Here is a 17,030-nt window from a genome sequence, read left to right on the forward strand (position 1 = left end):
TGCACCCCTGCCAGCCAATAACGTGAACGGTAAACAGCTGTCACAAAACCTCGTAGTTTCGCGACCCCCTGGCAGCCGTCGGCAGACCTGAATTAAAAGCCACTTGCATTACCATAGTTTATTTCTTTGTCACGGAACAGCGTAGTTGGATAAGGTGACATAATCCAGAAGCGTCTTCAGCTACAATGACAGGCAAGTGCACCCCTCACGGAGTCTCAGCAGCCTCGGGGGTCATTTGTTTAATCACAGCTCACACAGGTTTGTTGCCTGTCATGCGCAGATCAAGTAAAGGAGCTCGTTTCAAAGTGCCTGCAGGCTCGGGACAAGGCTTACTGTCCATACAGCCGCTTCCCTGTCGGTGCGGCCGTGCTGACAGCAGATGGCGCCATAATCACAGGTAATAACAGACAGGAGTGTGTTTTGCAAGCTCATAAAGTGTGGTTGTCATAGATACCGTAATATTAAGTAATGGCTGAAAGTGCAATTAAGCAAGCAGGCTACTGTCCTTAAGTGCAATTAACGGTGGCTTCATTTCAGGGGCCAGTATGCTTTTTATGTGCTTATTAGTTTATCTGCAGATTAAATGTTGTGATAAAACCACAGCACAACAGCAACAGCAGTTATAGTACTCTTATGCTTCTCGTGTACTAATGCACTGGTTTTTATAATCAAGCAACAAAAACCAGATACAATATTTATTCATTTCTAAGATCCTGTGCTTTTCTTAATTATCACATGTATATAAGCATTTTTCTTATATGCTCACATGTATACATTTTAGGTTTTGATATTTAGATTTGTTTACTTAGGCTGATTCGATTGCAAGTCAGTGCACTGAATTTTATTTCTAGTGTGCACTCAATGGTCTATGTTCTTAACGACAGTAAATGAACCCAAGTACTCTTCCACCGATACTACTCACTATATAACATTATTCAATTTTCACTTTTATTTGACTGTTCTTCTAATATGTGAATTTGTGTTTATCTATAACCTCATACTCACAATTAATATACATGCTCGTGTATATTGCACTGCAGTAAATGTTATCGTTTGTTTGTTGCGCAGGATTTTGTAGCTCCTCATAATGCAGATGTGCTCATGTGCTGCTGCAGTGAAACTTTCATTTCGTGGAATAAACCTACAAACTTTAATTTATCCAATCCGCTTTGATCTCATCTGGCACTGAGCTTAACTTGGCTGTGAATTTCCCCAATGAGAGACAATAAAGGATATTGCTATTCTATTCTATTCTATTCTACTCTATTGTCTGTAACTTGGTTCAGTAGTAAAAACGGCATGCAGAAGTTATAATACAATAATGTGATCTCTATAGAAAGTAAATAAAACTGACAGAGGCAATTTCCTCTCGTAATTCTTTTTATATATTTTAATAGTTTCGGCAGACTTTATTTATAAAACAATTTACGAATCACAGATTTTGACTTACCAAGAGAAGGCAGTAAAACAGTCAGACCCAAATGTACACCTCACAAAGTATGATTGCTTTTCAAAAGCCGGAGATATCAAATGTGATTTTACGATGCCTCCCAGTAGAGCACTGTAAAAGAGCCCAGGGTCTAAGTATTGTTAGGGTTCCAGGCTGCAATGTGGAGAATGCATCTTATGGACTGACGGTGTGTGCCGAGCGGACTGCCATCCAGAGAGCTGTGGTGGAGGGCCACACACAGTTCAGCGCCATCGCCATGACATGGTAAGACACTCAGTCTCAACAAAGCACGTTGCAACATATTCCCGAGCGCTCATCCTGTCCTCTCCTCTATGCAGTGACATCAAAGACCGCTTTGTTGGACCATGCGGAGCGTGCCGACAGGTCCTCATGGAGGTGAGGAGGTGTCTCTAAAGATTTTTTCCCATCTAGGAAAGTAACCCAGGAATCCAGGAACCCATATTCATCCTTCCCTGTAAAACACATCTACAGTGATAAGTAGCTGTGTGTCTTCCAGCAGGAGAAGCTGCATTTTACAGGCTTGTTAAACTAGAACAGTAAAGTGTTATAGCTTTGCTACAGTGAAGGGCACTTTGTATCAGCAAAAAAAAGCATATTTTCTCCTCCTAAAATATTGTCATAAACATTTAAGATTAGATTAGATTTATTATGTGTCCTTTCAGAAATTAAAATTGTACCTTTGGGGAACTGGAGGCGTCACACTTACAGACATCAAAGACAGTAACAACAAGAAAGTGCTGCAGTAAAATTGATGAAGATCAAATATGTACGAATATGTGCGAGTGACACCCATATCATACCACATCATATCATGTGTCACCTGGATTTGTTCAGCAGAGTTATACTGCAAGGTATAAAAGACCTCTGGACACGCGACATTCATAAACGTGGCACCCTGTAGCTCCAGCCCGATGTTAGTAAGGCGCATTCACCAATGATACATCACTGAGCATGTCTCGCCCCTTTCCCACCACTTGTGATTCTCAATGTTGGGTTATACTTTGTTGTTGCTGACTTGTGATCTTCCTGCTGATGTTTACAGTGTGATTAGAAGGGATGTTTTCTGTAATCCAATAGACCATTTTAATCAAAATTAAAAACACAAACCACTCTAAACCTCATGCTTTACATACATGTAGCTTTTAGAAATATAATGCATGAACTTTATTTTGTTAAAGATGACCCATTATTGTTAGACTCGCCATTTAATCCAGTCCAATGATATTTTATTCCAGTTGAGTCTTGCCTGGGCTTTGAAATACCTTATGTTAGGAATAAATTATAATTTTGGAAATGACCCATTTTAAACCTTGCTTGCTGATATTTTTATATCTTTTTTGCTTTCTCTCTGTGTGTTTCACAGTTTGGATCAGACTGGACTGTATACTTGACCAAGCCAGACGGCTCTTACAAAGAAACCAGCCTCAGTGAACTGTTGCCTTTAGCCTTTTCCCCATCACATCTAGCTAAGAACTGATGAAACCTCAGTGAGATCCTTCTTCGGCTGATCTTACAGTGACATAGCAAAATCAAATAATTAAATAAATAAAAATAAAACAGCCTGTAGACTTCTATCATCTTTGAAGTTATTTTACGATAAATAAATATAAATGTGATGCCAAGCTACCCATAAACAATAAAGCTTATTGTTTAAACGTCTGATGTTTTTTTGTTACGCAAGCGAGGCGTTACCAGAGAGATCTCACGATGACGTTTATGTGTCTGTCATGTGACCACGCTGGGCGTGTCTTAAATTCGTTTCCGGAAACATGGAGGCTGTACTGAGTGATGTGGTGGCTCCTGAAGACCTTCTAGTAAGTTTTCACGTTATTAAACTTCTTCCTTGGGATTAAAACACACATTTAGCATATGAGCGACTTTTCCTGTCGCCCCACGGCGTCTGTCAGTCGATAACCGTTGGTACTCGGGAGAAATGTGACATGTCGACACGCACTTAGTCGCGTCACGTAGCTAGCTCGTGCTAATCATCATGTTTATGAGTGAACATCCGGACACTGTGTTATCGTAGTTTCGACTAATAAAACAGTTTATGGCTAATGTAGTTTGGCAGTGATGTTAGACTTTACTTTGTGAACTAACCTGCTCAATAGCTGAACATTGTAATTGTTCCTCGTGGATACACAACAAACAATACTGAGGAAGGGTCAGGGCATCTGCTAATATAAACACAATCGAAGTGACTTTTTCTGTAAATGAATAAATAATAATAAAATATGAAACCAGGTATAAATTTTAGGTATAAATCTGGGACTCCCCACCATTTGACCTTAGAACTGAAGAAGCTTCTCGGATGAGAGGTGAAACGTCTTCAAGCAACTTAAAGAAGTCCAGACGCTTTTCTTTGCAAGCTCCTTCGACTATGAAACCGGTCATTTTTGCCTATTTTTATAATTCCAGAAATTTGAGAAGAAATATAACAGCGAGCTGGCGAAGGGTGCTGTCTCCAAAGAAACAAAGTTTGAGTATGCTTGGTGTTTGATCAGGAGTAAATACTCACAGGATATCAAGAAGGGGATTGTACTTTTGGAGGGTAAGTCCACCCACTGTGCCTTATGTACTTATAATGTTATTACTTTTCTGTTGGCTAACAGGATTGTTGCAAGTGCCCCTTGCGGTGTACTGAAAATCCAGATAGCTTGAGTCATCAAAGTAGCTTCCTTTTTACCTCGTTAAATCACCATCGCAACTGATGCTGAACACATAACCTGGGCCCTGTACTACAAAGCGAGTTCAACATAGCTAGGATTTCTTTCAGCTATCAGGATTCACTTATCCTAACTTTGGGAAGCAGGATAAACGGTTACAGGAAGCTGGTTATCAACTCGTAAAATTAACCAGAGCTTTCCCTTGCACCACAAAATAATGTAACTGTAGTAACTAAAATTATAGAAATGTCCTTGGATTGTAGACTTGTTATAGGTTTCCTGATGACTCTTTTCCGCTGACGCAGTGCTGGTGCTGTACTTATTCAGTTTGGACTTTTTTGAGAACCAGCCCACAGTTCAACATGAGCATGTATATTGCTTTTTTTAGTGGTACTGTCTTCACTTCATTTTAATTTCATTTTTATGTACAGCACTCGGTGTCTTCTACGACTGTTTTTAAAGTGCTTTATGAATAAAGTTGGTACGCTATGGACTGTTTCAAACTAATAGTTTAATCTTTTGTTTGGTTTTTGTCGTTGTTTTTGTTTTTAAGTAGTTATTTAACTACATTGTTAATGGACATCGGTATACAAAAAGTGTGAGATGGAAACTGTGAGCCCAGGCAGGTCACTTCAAAACTTTACAGTAAACAAAGACTTGATAAGTTAAAAGTGGGAACAGAGCTGGTTTAGTTTCAGCCGTTGTTTAAGCTGAGCCTTAAATGTGTGATAAGTTGAGCGCTCTGTTATTCCCATTGATAGACTCTTAATTGGTTAGTATTTTGAGTAGTAACAGCACATTTTGTCCAAATTTAGTGAACCTATAAATTACTTCACAGTCCCCTCTAGTGGTGGCCCTAGTGCTAAACCCACAGTCTGTGCTTGCACTAATAAATAAAGGAGGTTGGCATGTCCATGTAAAATCTTATACATAAAACAGTCAATTTTTAACTTTATTAAAACTCAGGGATTTGTCATCAACACAGCAAAAATATTCCAATCTTCAAATGGGAATAACTTTTAATCAAGAATTTTTGTGGAGGTTTTTTCTTTTTTTTGTAAGTAATGAGTCTATTGATTTAAGTGTTGTTTCAGCTGTTAACGATAAGGTATTGAAATGACAAGCAATGCAAATAAAAGGATTGTACAGTCTAAGCTGCGGTGACCATCAGAGTCTAAGTTGCTGCTGGATTGCCCCTGCGGGGTCCTGGAGCCCGGAGCTGGGTGAGTGTGTGTGCGTACAGGTCTGTGTGTCTCCATGTTGGGTGAGTGTGTGAGTATTTTCATATGTGTCTTTGAGGGTGGGAATGCATGTTTGTGTCGGGTCTTAGACTCCACCTCTCTCAGAACATCTCCCCCCCACACTCCCTGCCAGTGGCTGGGGCCCCAGCCTGCTGGTGCCCCCGCCTGCTGGTGCCCCCGCCTGCTGGTGCACTGATGGTTCTCGGTGCTCGGGTGTGTACTGGCTCACTCTCGGCTGTTGCCTCTTAACATTTTATGCATTATTAGCACTGTATGCTGCTCAGTAACATTCAATATTTTTATTTACTGTTACTGATGCTCATGTTGGTTGTTGCTGTGGTTTCCTACTGTCTTTTTGTTTGATTTTTCTTTTTCTTTTTTTGGTTGTTGTTGTTGTTTTTTTCCTCTCCTTTCTTATAAAAAAATAATAATAATGATAATGATGAGTGTCATCAGTGAGTCATTGCGGCAGCTCCTCCTGCGGTCGCTGAGGTCAGCGTCTCCAACTTTGGAACCAGCAATTTTGTGGTCTTTTTCTTTCTGTATAAATGGGTGGAACTGGTTTTGGATTAGGCACTGGCGCTGCGTCACTGGAAAAGCTCAGCACAGCCAGCTCCATTACCTGCACAGTGATTATTCTTGTAACTTGTGACTTTGTGGCTTCAGTGTGTTTTCAGCTTTCCTGGTTTGAATCGTTTGTTTGTTTGTTTGTTTGTTTGTTTGTTTGTTTGTTTTTCTCGTAGAACTGGTTCAGAAAGCATCAAAGGACGACTCCCGGGACTTTTTGTTCTACCTTGCAGTGGCCAACTACAGACTCAAAGTGAGTGGCACCTGTTTCTTCTCAGTTCAGGTTTATGGGAGACAAAATGAAGAAACAGACCTGCAGAAATCTCTGCTTTTGTATCACGCTGCTTTTGAGCTTCAGATAAGAGAGAGGGCAAAGGTCAAATCTGACAGACAGCGCAAAATATTTCTCTCTCTGACTTTACCTCTTACTTCCTGCTCCTCCCTAAAAGCATGTCATCTTACTCATTGGTTCGCATTTACCGAGGGTTTTTCTAATTGGTCTAATCTATAAGTACTGCTGAGGCATGGTTACATACACTAATAGGAAAATGTTTCCTTAACACACCCAGTTCTCTGTAAAAGAAATGTCCTCACTTGTATTTCAGTACCATAATGTGCTCCTCTCTGACCTCCCACTCACCGTACTTGGAAGATAACTAATCAGACCTTCAAAGTCTGCAGGTCACAATGAACTCGGTCTCTTCCGTGTTACCTTTTGCACAATGAGTGTACATGAACGCCTTTTACCTGACGATCTTCAACACATGATGGATTTCTTTCATGCTTTCCTGCGTGAATAAAAATGTCCTTTTTAATGATGCCAGAGAGACATGCCATTTAATGAATCTGTGGAAAAGTTTTGCCACTGAAGCTGGCGGTTACCCTGCCCGCATTCCCAACGAGCCAATCAGCAGCTGAAGCGGTAAACAAACGAACCAATCACAGGCATGCAGTGAGAGCTTCATGACCGTTTGAACTGTGTGGTGGACATAAAAAGACGCAGATAAGCACACTTATTGGTATCCTTGGTTTGCCATATCCGTTACATGAATCAGCATTTGTTTCGAGTGATCTGGAGGGATGACGTCGATCATCATCATCATCATTTATTTATTTATATAGCACTTTAAAAACACACCTGGTAGACCAAAGTGCTGTACAATACTTATATGCACATAGCGGCACATTCAATGGAGGAGCGTTGTGTAACCTGGATGTGGATAGCAGGCGGAGAAAAAAAAAACCTTTTTAGACCCTTTATTATGGAGCAAAGTCCCACTGACCACAGCAATTACTGCCATGGCTCTATCTCCCCATTAATTTAGATAGCCGCTTGGAGGTGTTACAGGGGTGGCTGTCGAGTGATGAGAGCTGCTTTTGGAAGGACTTCCATAAACTAGACTTTCTCTTCTCCCTCCAGGAATATGAAAAAGCTCTCAAGTATATCCGCATTCTCCTAAAGAACGAGCCGGGGAACAAGCAGGCTCTGGAGATGGAGAAGCTCATCGACAAGGCTTTAAAGAAAGGTAAGAAAGAGGCACTAAATGGTTTCATAATAAAAGCGCTTGTGTTTTGAAAACTACATCCTGACCTTTTACCTCTTGATATCTAGATGGCCTTGTCGGCATGGCGATTGTCGGGGGAATCGGCCTTGGCGTGGCCGGCTTAGCGGGCCTCATCGGCTTGGCCGTGTCAAAAGGAGCTGCCAAATCCTAACTTGGGTGTGAGTGGGAACGTGGATGTTTTTCTGGACTCACACACTGACCAGCCTGCATAAAAATAAAGCTTTTGTACTAAAAGCTTGGAAGACGTAGAATTCTGATTTGAGGGTGAAATTAAACTGCGTTATTTAAAAGATTTGAATATTGCCAGCTGTAACAGGGGTGAAAATCGTCGTACATACCATTTGTTGACACACTAATAACCTGTCACTTCCTCATTTGTCGTTTAAACAAACTAGAATAGGAGACGTGTTGTTTAACCCTTATATAATTTTTATACTGTGCACTTCAGCCCAAATATTTACAGCTTGTAAAAAGAAAATTTGTCCAGATGCATGATTTTGCTTCAGTTGTTGTTCGTTGCATTGATTTTTGAAGCGTTACAGAAAGTGTTACTGATGAAGCGGAAAGTGAAGCTTGTAATCCTGTAATGAGGGAAGAGAATCATTTGTTTGATGGTGACGTCTCGGTGACTCTGCCATACTTCTGCTGCTGCTGCTGAGGAGGCAGTGAGCAGATGTTTGCATTTACTCTGGACATGCAGTTTCTTAAAGGGATGCAGCTCTTATAATGGAAATTAAACTGTTTTATGTTGTGTAAAAAGCATTTCCTAACATTAATATTAATGGGTTGTTTTCCATCTCTATTAATAAAATGATTTTCAAATGAGAGATTTGTGTTGTATGCTTTTGATATCTCAGAGTAACACACACACACACACACTACTGTGGAGTAAAAGCTATACTTTAAATTCTTTTGCAGCACAAGTAGCACAAATAAGCATTTGATTACATGGAGTCCTCATTATAATAAGAAGATATTAAAACATTGAGCAATGTATTTATATGGATAAATACATTGTAATGAAATGAAATTAAGAAAAGTCAAAATCTGAATTTTACATAGTTAGCATAATTAGCCTATGTTGTTTGGGATATGTATTCACAAGTCACATTTTAATTGTACGTTGAAGCCTTTTATTCACCTGACATCCACAAACAGCACACAATCACCAGTTATCTAACACCTATGTCTGTGGGAAGAAGCTGGATTGCCCTCGCAGAGAAATCCACGCAGAAAGGATCTAAACGGCATTTAGACCAAGAACCTCAAGCAGTGACTGCACTGCTGTGCTTTAAAAAAGAAAATAATAATACTTTTTTTCAAATCAAATCAAATCACTTTTATTGTCACATCACATGTGCAGGTACATTGGTACAGCACATTTGAGTGAAATTCTTGTGTGCGAGCTTCACAAGCAACAGAGTTGTGCAAAATACAATAATGTAAACAAGCAAAATACAAGAATGGCTACATCTGAAACTAATAAATATATGTACAATATATAATAGTATATGCATTTCTGGAAGTGTATACTAAATATTTTTCTACGTGTGTGTGTGTGTGTGTGTGTACACATATTTTACAAATTAAATAGAGTAAATGAATCAAAGTACTTGAATCAAATAATTAAATTAATCTACAAATGACTCAAAATTGTTTAAAATCCTTTTATAAAATTGAACGCAACTTTAAAAACATGTTATATACTTTTGAAGCTATTTTCATATTTACTTTAGAACCTGTTTAATATGTATGTATAATCTTTTTATTCGTTTGCTATTTGATAATGAACCGATAATCTGACATATGCGATATTGCGCAGTGGTGTTCCCATCACTGCCACGCATAACACACATCAGATCAACAAACACGGTGAACACAGCAGCTGTGAGCGCGGTGTCAAAGCTGTAGGTCCCGACGAGTCACCGGCTCGCTCCCCTGACGATTCCCGGTCCACCTGACAGCAGAGTGAAGCTGACCCCCCACCCACTTGAAACGTAAAGGCAAATAGGCGGAGCGGTTAGTGCTACGTTTGTGCTGGTTTGTGCAGGTAAAATTAGCGTTTGTGCTGCTTCTGTTTTAAAGATATTAATGAAAATGTAAAGGTCAACCAGCCCCCCCACATTACCCAAATCCAACAAAAGTGGTATCAAACGTTTGTGCTACGTTTGTGCTGGTTTGTGCTGCAAAGATTTTCGTTTGTGCTGCTATCATTTTAAAGATATTAATAACAATTTCTAGAGGTCATCAGAGGTCAACCAGCCCCCCCACATTAATTAAATCAAACAAAATGGGTGTCAATCAACTGTGCTACGTTTGTGCTGGTTTGTGCTGCTAAAATTTTCGTTTGTGCTGCTTCTGTTTTAAAGATATTAATGAAAATGTAAAGGTCAAAAGGTCAACCAGCCCCCCCACATTACCCAAATCCAACAAAAGTGGTATCAAACGTTTGTGCTACGTTTGTGCTGGTTTGTGCTGCAGAAATTTTTGTTTGTGCCGTTATTATTTTAAAGATATTAACAAAAATTTCTAGAGGTCAACCAGCCCCCCCATATTAATGGAATCAAACAAAATTGATGTCAAACGTTTGTGCTGGTTTGTGCTGCAAAAATGCTTGTTTGTGCTGCTAACATTTTAAAATGTTTAATAAAATAACGTCTTGATGCGTGCTTAATCATCCAGGTAAGTAAATCCCAAAAGGTTGATTCTGTTCATCTGGACATTTTCAGTTGGAGAAACGTTTCGTCACTCATCCAAGTGACTTCTTCAGTCTCAGCTGACTGCAGGTTTCCCCAACCTTATAAACACCCGTGAGTGAAGTTGCCCCCCCTACCTTCTTCAAATCGAACAAAATTGATGTCAAACATTTGTCCTGCAAATTATTTTGTTTGTGCAGGTTATGTTTCCCTAATTTTATAAACAGTACATGTACAGTGAGAGAGAGATGTTACATCTGTCTTCACTTGCATCCCAGTCATAGAAGCGTTGGAGGTCGTTCTTAAGAGATTACAGGATCATCCCAACCTCAGCAACAGGACCACTCTCAGCACTGATCAGTTGTGTTTGCTTTTGGAACTGTCTTAATTCCACCTATTTTGCATAAGGGTCAGTACAGGCAGAAATCTAGGTGTGCCATGGGTTCCCACAGGCCCCTGGTCAAAGTCACCAAACCAGTTCGTAAGCAGGTACAGGTGTGGCCAGAAGGGTCCTCAGAGGCACTGCTTTTCCACCACAGGCCGCCACACACGACAACACCACAGACTTTCAGGAATATACAGAAACTGTCACTGCCTACATCCCAAAATGCATCGATGATGTCACAGAGACCAGGACTATCACTGTCTGGGCCAATCAGAAACCATGGCTCACAGGTCAGGTTTAAATGCTCCTAAAGTTGAAAAATGCAAGCCTTCAGAGCCGGGAATTAGGTGAGTCTAAGAACAGCAAGGGCAAACCTGTCACGTGGCATCAGCTACAGCAAAGCTTCAGCGACAGCAGAGATACATGGAGGCAGTGGCAAGGAATACAAACCATCACAGACTACAAGCCCACTCTACAGACCGTGGTGACACAATCCCCAGACAGTGTGTGGAGATCCCTCCACCATCATTACTGAACCCAAGAAGTCATCTATCTCCTGCTTTAAGGACTACCGTCCTGTCAAACTCACCTCCATCATTATTAAGTTAAGTGCTTTGAACGGTTAGTCATGCATCAAATCAAATTATTGCTTTCCCCCAACCTGGATCCATTTCAGTTCGCATACCGGTCAAAACGCTCAACCGATGATGGAATTTCAACTGCCCCTCACTCAGCCCTCACACATCTGAACACTAGAGACTCATATGTCAGAGTGCTGTTCATAGACTTCAGTTCAGCATTCAACACCATCATTCCCCAGCAACTCATTCACAAACTGGATCTGCTGGGGATCAGCACCTTGCTGTATAACGGGCTGCTAGATTTCTTGACAGGAAGACAGCAGACAGTACGGGTCAACAGCAACACCTCCAGCCCAAGAACACGGAATACGGGGGCTCCCCAAGGATGTGTGTTGAGCTCCCTTCTCTTCACTCTGCTGACCCACGACGAGATCTACTACAGGGGTGAAGTTAACCATCTGCCAGAGTGGTACAGCAACAACAACCTGTCCCTGAATGTGGAGAAGACCAACAGTGACTCTACTTCCTCTGCAAACTGAGAAGCACAAGAGATTCAACCCCCATTATGAGCACCTTTTACAGAGGCACAGTTGAGAGTATCCTCACCAGCTGCATCACTGTGTGGTATGACTCCTGCACTGGGTTCTGCAGGAAAAAATGACAACGGGTAGTGAGAGCAGCCGAGAGCATTGTGGGGACCTCTCTTGCCTCCCTCCCCAGGAGATCTACTGCACCTGCCTCATCTGGAAGGTCCTCTCCATTACAGGTGACTCCACTCATCCCTTCAACAGCGTCTTCAGTTTGCTGCCATCAGGAAGGATACTGAAGAGCCTCCGGGGCAGAACCAGCAGACTGAGAGACAGCTTCGTCCATCGGGCTGTCAGGATGCTGACCATCTCTGGATCGAGAAGGGGGGCCCAAGGGTACATCTTTCGCCATCCTACAATGCTGTGATTGTAGCCATTCCCCACTTTCTGTGAATGGTACTCACTGCCATTGATCAATAGGCTTTGATTAGTTGTCATTGATCAATGGTCATAAGAATTTGCATACTAACAATCATGGAATTAACCCCCCGGCACATTGTTCATTCAGTGGCGCTAGTTTCCTTCACTATGCAAATGTACTGTTTATAAGGTTGGGGAAACCTGCAGTCAGCTGAGACTGAAGAAGTCACTTGGATGAGTGACGAAACGTTTCTCCAACTGAAAATGTCCAGATGAACAGAATCAACCTTTTGGGATTTACTTACCTGGATGATTAAGCACGCATCAAGACGTTATTTTATTAAACATTTTAAAATGTTAGCAGCACAAACAAACATTTTTGCAGCACAAACCAGCACAAACGTTTGACATCCATTTTGTTTGATTCCATTAATATGGGGGGGCTGGTTGACCTCTAGAAATTTTTGTTAATATCTTTAAAATAATAACGGCACAAACAAAAATTTCTGCAGCACAAACCAGCACAAACCAGCACAAACGTTTGATACCACTTTTGTTGGATTTGGGTAATGTGGGGGGGCTGGTTGACCTTTTGACCTTTACATTTTCGTTAATATCTTTAAAACAGAAGCAGCACAAACGAAAATTTTAGCAGCACAAACCAGCACAAACGTAGCACAGTTGATTGACACCCATTTTGTTTGATTTAATTAATGTGGGGGGGCTGGTTGACCTCTGATGACCTCTAGAAATTGTTATTAATATCTTTAAAATGATAGCAGCACAAACGAAAATCTTTGCAGCACAAACGTAGCACAAACGTTTGATACCACTTTTGTTGGATTTGGGTAATGTGGGGGGGCTGGTTGACCTTTACATTTTCATTAATATCTTTAAAACAGAAGCAGCACAAACGCTAATTTTACCTGCACAAACCAGCACAAACGTAGCACTAAAAAAGTAGACCATTTTGGCCCGTTTTGGAGCAGTCTGGGGGGATGGTGACCTTTGAATGACCTATAAAATAAAGTTTAATATCTCGGAAACCGTAGCAGCACAAACGCTAATTTTACCTGCACAAATCAGCACAAACGTAGCACTAAAAAAGTAGACCATTTTGGCCCGTTTTGGAGCAGTCTGGGGGGATGGTGACCTTTGAATGACCTATAAAATAAAGTTTAATATCTCGGAAACCGTAGCAGCACAAACGCTGATTTTACCTGCACAAACCAGCACAAACGTAGCACTAACCGCTCCGCCTATTTGCCTTTACGTTTCAAGTGGGTGGGGGGTCAGCTTCACTCTGCTCCACCAGACTGGTTTGTTAAAGAGCGGGAGCGCGCGCACGCAAGCTTCCTCACACACCAAATGAACTTGAACGCATTTAGCTCCCGAACTCCTTATTACCACAAGGCATATTTATGTTCACACGTCCCTCAGTATTAACACCTGAAGTCCACAACAGGCTCCGTGTCAGATTTTCCTTCCTGCTTCACCCTTTGGCGCATCAGTCAACAGAATCTATGTAAAGCTCGGTGTTCTTCTGCACCCAAGCTGCTCGCGGGGTTATATAAAGGACCTGTTTGTGCTCCATCAAAACTGTCAGGGCTTTATTGAGATGAGAGCAAGATGTCATTCTATTTTATAGATTTATGGGACTGGTGTTGCATAGGTGTCAAAAAAATTCCATTTCCAAGAGCTCTTTTGTTTAACACGGCAAGAGATTTTCAGTAGGCTACAGCATTTAAGTCACAACACCGTCTTAAATCAACCAAACTCTGATTTGCATTAAAATGAAAATTGCTGTGAAATTTTAGCTTCACATATTAAATACTTTTCCAGCTGATTTTTTTTTTAAATTACCGAATCAATCAACCGATAATATATTGAAAATATGAAAGAAGACCGGCACTCCTGCAAAGTCCCATATTCAAGAACACATTAATTTAAAAAAACAAACAAACAAAACAAAAAACCTTCAAAGTTGCAAAAGACAACTTGTGACAAATTTAAATGATAAACACTTGAATTACTCAATACTGTAAAATTAGACAATTTTTTTAACATTACATTTTTAGTCACAAAAATGAAGAAAACTTTTATTCACCTTTCTTATTTTCTGCTCTGCTCTTTGCAAAAAACATGTGATGGTCCATAGTTTGAATGTACAGTAGGCTACATAATAATTGCCGTTCAATTTAGCGTCATATATGTATTAGAATTAAAGGCGTGTTTTTTGTTTTTATGACATACAATGTTTATATCGTTTTTCTTGCACATTAAAATCAGAGGCAGTAATTGAAAATGCTTATTTCAAAAGATAAACTATTACAGATGAAAGCCTGAAATGTTGAATTTTCTCACCATCAAAATAAAACGGGGTCTTTAATGTGGGACTCGTGCATCAACAATGTCTGCGTATTGGCTTATTAAAATATGTAGTCCTGCATATTTGTGCGCACAATTTCTGAATAGTAAATAGTTCACTGCACTATGATGCTAAAACAAAAGATAGAATGCTTTTAAACATCGATTTATTAGTCACAAAAATGAAGAAAATGCTATTTTCATGAAGGATCGAGCAAATAGTACAAAATCCTGGAGTTTCTAGGTACGCCTGTAAGTACAACTGGGAACATTTCCTATAATGAAGAGCACCTCCCTTTCTTCAAGGCACCACCCACGCTCCTGTCATTGTTTCACTGATTTCATAAAAAGTGGGTCCTTGTAACTGATGCAGATACTGTTTTATTAAGGTCCAGCATCACTCCAACACAAGACAGCTTATAATCTAGACATGGTTTGGGATAAAGAAGAACTGAATGGCTTTAAAACACACGGTGTAAGCGTTTCTACAAGGAAACAGGAGCCAGGATTCTGTAACACTGTAGCATTTTTCCTACCATATCCATAAAGACCAATCGATAAATCAAAGTCCAATATGAAACCCCATTCTTATCAATGTCATTTATTAACTGTTAGATTTACAATGAGGGATTTGGTGCACACAATGTGACAGCTTGTATTGTGATTGTCATCTCTGAGAGTTTAACCCACGCACGAGTTCGCTCACTCTCGATCATCCTCATATCTTGACCCTCGGAGAGATTCAAACAGTCAACATCTTTTTACAACGGGGAGGTTTATGGAGGCTATGGTTTATGTGCCGCGTTATCAGCGCGGTGGGATGTTACTTATTAACCCGGGTGAAAGGACCGAAACTCGGATCGGCCTGAGAAAACAATCATTTTCTCTGGTGTAAAATAGATGATCATTTAGGTAAACAATTAGATAAAACCATATCTGAAGAAACAAATATCCAAACAGAGGAGCAGAAAATAGACATAATGTCTAACTGACCCCCGAGCTGTCTCCAGCCTCTTCCCACGCGCAGTTTAAACACACTTAAACATCAATGATTCATCAGAGCTGGTGTAATTCAGCTCAGCTTCAGTGCGTCTGAGGGCCAACGTCCGTCAAGTACCCAGCGGGTTTAACACAGATACTAATGTTTAATCACCGCGAATGAGCACAGTGTAGAGGCTCGCTTACCCCCCGCTGTGCAGGTGTAACTACACTGGAAATTAAGGTTGTTGTATAATCCAGTTAAACAGCTGATTGCGGGCAGACACAAGGAAAGGCGGTACATGTTACTTTTTGTCTCTCTTTTATTGTGCTGTTCACATTTCATATTCATCATAATGTGAAAGTGAGTCTGTCTTTGTATGTGGGCTGTGTCGTGAAACAGAGGCCAGAGGCATCTGCGGGAACAAAGGCTGTTTGTGTCGCAACCGATCACAGAGCGCTCACAACACTTTACAGGAGCGAAGCAGACGTCAAAATGAAGGGTGTCGGAATTATGGAAAAACTCTTAACCCTTGTCCTTTGCATTGCATTTTTAATTTCTTTAACTGATGATGTGTTGTTGCCGTTTCTTTTTAATCTGGCATTAACATAAATGACACCATGTGGGTGCTGCACAATCACAAGACAAGTTTCTTCTACTGTTTTTTTTTTTTTCAAAGCACAAGAGTGTTTTTTAAACTTTTTTCTAAAATTAAAACAACAATAGCACAGGAAATGGACAAACAACACAGAAAAGAGGACGAGCTTAAACAAACAGGATAGAAAGGGGGTCACGTGGTTAACTGTATTCTCCCCATCATCATGATGTATATATAGTACCATGAAAAGGTGTTTTCTGAAAAGTCGTAGTAGAAAGATTTCTTATTTTTAGTGTATCTGTCTCAATTACATAATGTGTAAATACAAAATATAGTTTTTAAAGGATTATTTCTTCTATTTGGGGGGGGTATCCAAACCTACAACAGAAGAAGAACAAAATAAATGCATAAATAAGTAAATGTGCAGTTCCATAAATATAAAGTACTAATAAAGAAAGGGAGAGGCTTATTGGTAAACTTTGAAAAGACAGACAACAGAGATGACCTCTGTTTGTAGTCAGCAGCCAACTGTACACACCTGGAATCTGGTGACACAGCCATGCTGCACAGCTCTTGAGACAACACCAGTGCATTCAGACCAAGTTCACGAGGCCGTTATTTAAGTGAATAATGAATATGAACAATTAACTGTTATTATTATAACTCATAGCATCACTTAATTGCAAACTGAAATTATGGCTTCAGTGTTAAATGTATGTATTAATAGTATTATAAGAAGGAGAAGAAGACATTATATAATAATACAGAAAAAGGCTATGGTCAAATATCTTAATACACACACACACACACACACACACACACACACACACGTGTATATATATATATATATATACATATATATATATATACATCTCCCATCTGTGTTACCCAACCTTCATTTCCTTATAAGCCTTGTGGATTTTGCACCATCTGCAATGCAGCTTTTGATCATTTTTCATTATACTTG

At 40.2% G+C, this 17,030-nt stretch overlaps 2 protein-coding genes across 2 annotated transcripts; both read left to right on the forward strand.

Moving 5' to 3' along the window:
* On the forward strand, nucleotides 1-3,028 carry zgc:103586. Its single transcript, XM_004562667.2, has 5 exons — nucleotides 1-192; nucleotides 281-397; nucleotides 1,603-1,714; nucleotides 1,789-1,846; nucleotides 2,835-3,028. The coding sequence occupies exons 1-5, from the start codon at nucleotides 186-188 to the stop codon at nucleotides 2,946-2,948; spliced, it is 408 nt and encodes a 135-aa protein (XP_004562724.2). The 5' UTR covers nucleotides 1-185; the 3' UTR covers nucleotides 2,949-3,028.
* A 105-nt stretch (nucleotides 3,029-3,133) lies between these two features.
* Nucleotides 3,134-8,337, forward strand: fis1 (fission, mitochondrial 1). Its single transcript, XM_004562668.2, has 5 exons — nucleotides 3,134-3,285; nucleotides 3,890-4,022; nucleotides 6,122-6,198; nucleotides 7,366-7,471; nucleotides 7,558-8,337. The coding sequence occupies exons 1-5, from the start codon at nucleotides 3,241-3,243 to the stop codon at nucleotides 7,659-7,661; spliced, it is 465 nt and encodes a 154-aa protein (XP_004562725.1). The 5' UTR covers nucleotides 3,134-3,240; the 3' UTR covers nucleotides 7,662-8,337.
* The last annotated feature ends 8,693 nt before the right edge of the window (nucleotides 8,338-17,030 follow it).

The sequence above is a fragment of the Maylandia zebra genome, linkage group LG3 (assembly GCF_041146795.1).
Source record: "Maylandia zebra isolate NMK-2024a linkage group LG3, Mzebra_GT3a, whole genome shotgun sequence".
In the NCBI taxonomy this organism is placed as follows: Eukaryota; Metazoa; Chordata; class Actinopteri; order Cichliformes; family Cichlidae; genus Maylandia; species Maylandia zebra.

Coding starts and splice junctions, on each gene's coding strand:
- zgc:103586 (XM_004562667.2), top strand. Junction 398..1,602: donor AGATGGCGCCATAATCACAG/GTAATAACAGAC, acceptor TTAGGGTTCCAG/GCTGCAATGTGGAGAATGCA. Junction 1,715..1,788: donor AGCGCCATCGCCATGACATG/GTAAGACACTCA, acceptor TCCTCTATGCAG/TGACATCAAAGACCGCTTTG.
- fis1 (XM_004562668.2), top strand. CDS start 3,241: ATGGAGGCTGTACTGAGTGATGTGGTGGCTCCTGAAGACCTTCTA. Junction 3,286..3,889: donor TGGCTCCTGAAGACCTTCTA/GTAAGTTTTCAC, acceptor TTATAATTCCAG/AAATTTGAGAAGAAATATAA. Junction 7,472..7,557: donor CGACAAGGCTTTAAAGAAAG/GTAAGAAAGAGG, acceptor CTTGATATCTAG/ATGGCCTTGTCGGCATGGCG.